Source organism: Lipotes vexillifer, unplaced genomic scaffold (assembly GCF_000442215.2).
Source record: "Lipotes vexillifer unplaced genomic scaffold, Lipotes_vexillifer_v1.1 scaffold511, whole genome shotgun sequence".
Taxonomy (NCBI): Eukaryota; Metazoa; Chordata; class Mammalia; order Artiodactyla; family Lipotidae; genus Lipotes; species Lipotes vexillifer.
Genome location: NW_006784934.1, coordinates 1,344,063 through 1,345,608, shown reverse-complemented (window position 1 = coordinate 1,345,608; position 1,546 = coordinate 1,344,063). Strand labels below are relative to the sequence as shown.

Here is a 1,546-nt window from a genome sequence, read left to right as displayed (position 1 = left end):
CTCCAGGTTACCCTCTTTCTCTGCTTCCACCAGAGCTGCCATCCGTGCAGCTTCATTTTTCGCTAGCCTGGATTCCTGCAAAAAGAACAAGAAAAGAACAAAACCTGAAAGGCTGCAAACATAGGTAATTTAGGGAGGGAAAAGGTGAATGCCAGGAGGCAGAGCAGTCGGAAAAGAGGTAAAAGGGGACCCCTAGCCGTGGATACTCACCTCCTGCAGAAGCTGGATCTTATTTTCCAGGAGCTCGTAAACATGCTCCGTCTCCTGCTGTCTCTCCTCAAACTGGCGCCGGAGCTCAGCTTCATTATGGCTGTTGAGATTCTCCACATCAGTGCTAAAACCAGAGCAATGGCCAGTCAGAGCCAGTCATGTAATTTAGCAAGTGGACCCATTAAGGCTGTTTCGGTAATTCAGAGTCCCATTGATGAGAATAAAAATGAAGCATTTTTTTCCTCTGCAATTATCTGTGGAACTGCTCTTTCCAACTTTTCAGATAATCTTTTAGGAACTCTGATTTGTGTTGCTTGTCAATCAGAATATACCTGACTCCCTAGAGGCTTCATTACTGCTATAGCTTCAAGAGAAGAATCTTGCATATGAAAGGCAGATAGTCATCAAATGGTTTAGAACTCAGCATCCATGTTCACCATCATCTGTCCCCGGACTTTCCCATTGAGACTGCTCTCCCAGAGTGCTTTGCTAGTTCCTTGCTTGTCTTGCTATTTGAATTTAGAGTGTTCCTTCCATTTAGGTTGCTGGAATAGAATATCTATTTGGATAGCCACAGAAATGCTTTTCTCCCTTACAGCCAGTAACCCATAGACTGTCCTGAATCTGGGCTACCTACCCAGAGTTCTATCCAGTTTTCCCACAGTCCCATGCAGAAAGCAGACATTTAATCTATGGAAGCTCAGGGTTCTGGCCCAGCTTTGCTTCTCTAATGTCCTTAGGAATGAATGCCCAGGCGCTAGCATGAAGCGGGTAAGGTGTCACCAGCTTATTTATAGCTAACAACAGCTGCCTTTGGATGTCTGAGGATTAGAAATTTGGGGGCAGTATCAGGTGCTGAATGATCTTAATTCCGGTTTGGTTTTATTCTTGTTTTAAGCCATTTGTTGAGAACCATGGACAATCTTCTTGTTCTCAGGGCAGAGAATGATATTGAACCTTCATAGGTTCATGATAAATCAAAGTTGCTCTATCCAAGCCCAGTAGTATTTTAATATTTGGCCCAGAAGGTTGTGTCCACGGTGACCAAATGGAACTTCCCTAAAGATTAGAGAATTCCTTGGTCGATGCTGGACACTTCTCAGCGCTGTCCCAGAGACTATATTTATCTTGAGTTCCCATGTCATTATGCAGCCTTTTGGTGGTAGAAGGGTCTTTGTTGTACAAGGGACACAAGTCAAGAGAATAACCTAAGACCCTTAAATAGACCTCAGGAATCATCAACTTTGACTCCATATTCCTTGATAAATGCAATAGACAACAGCTAACTACAATGTCTTGAGACTGGAAGTTATACATTTTCTGAGTAAGTCAGCCA

General features: G+C 43.4%; 1 protein-coding gene across 1 annotated transcript in view; it reads right to left on the bottom strand.

Annotated features, from left to right (window-relative positions):
* Positions 1-1,546, bottom strand: part of PDE4DIP (phosphodiesterase 4D interacting protein) — a 144,482-nt gene that overhangs the window by 113,069 nt on the left and 29,867 nt on the right. Inside the window, 3 exon segments of the mRNA XM_007457126.1 lie at positions 1-11; positions 13-75; positions 211-334. The exon segment at positions 1-11 is cut by the window's left edge and continues 120 nt beyond it. Coding sequence (XP_007457188.1) covers positions 1-11; positions 13-75; positions 211-334 — 198 coding nt within the window.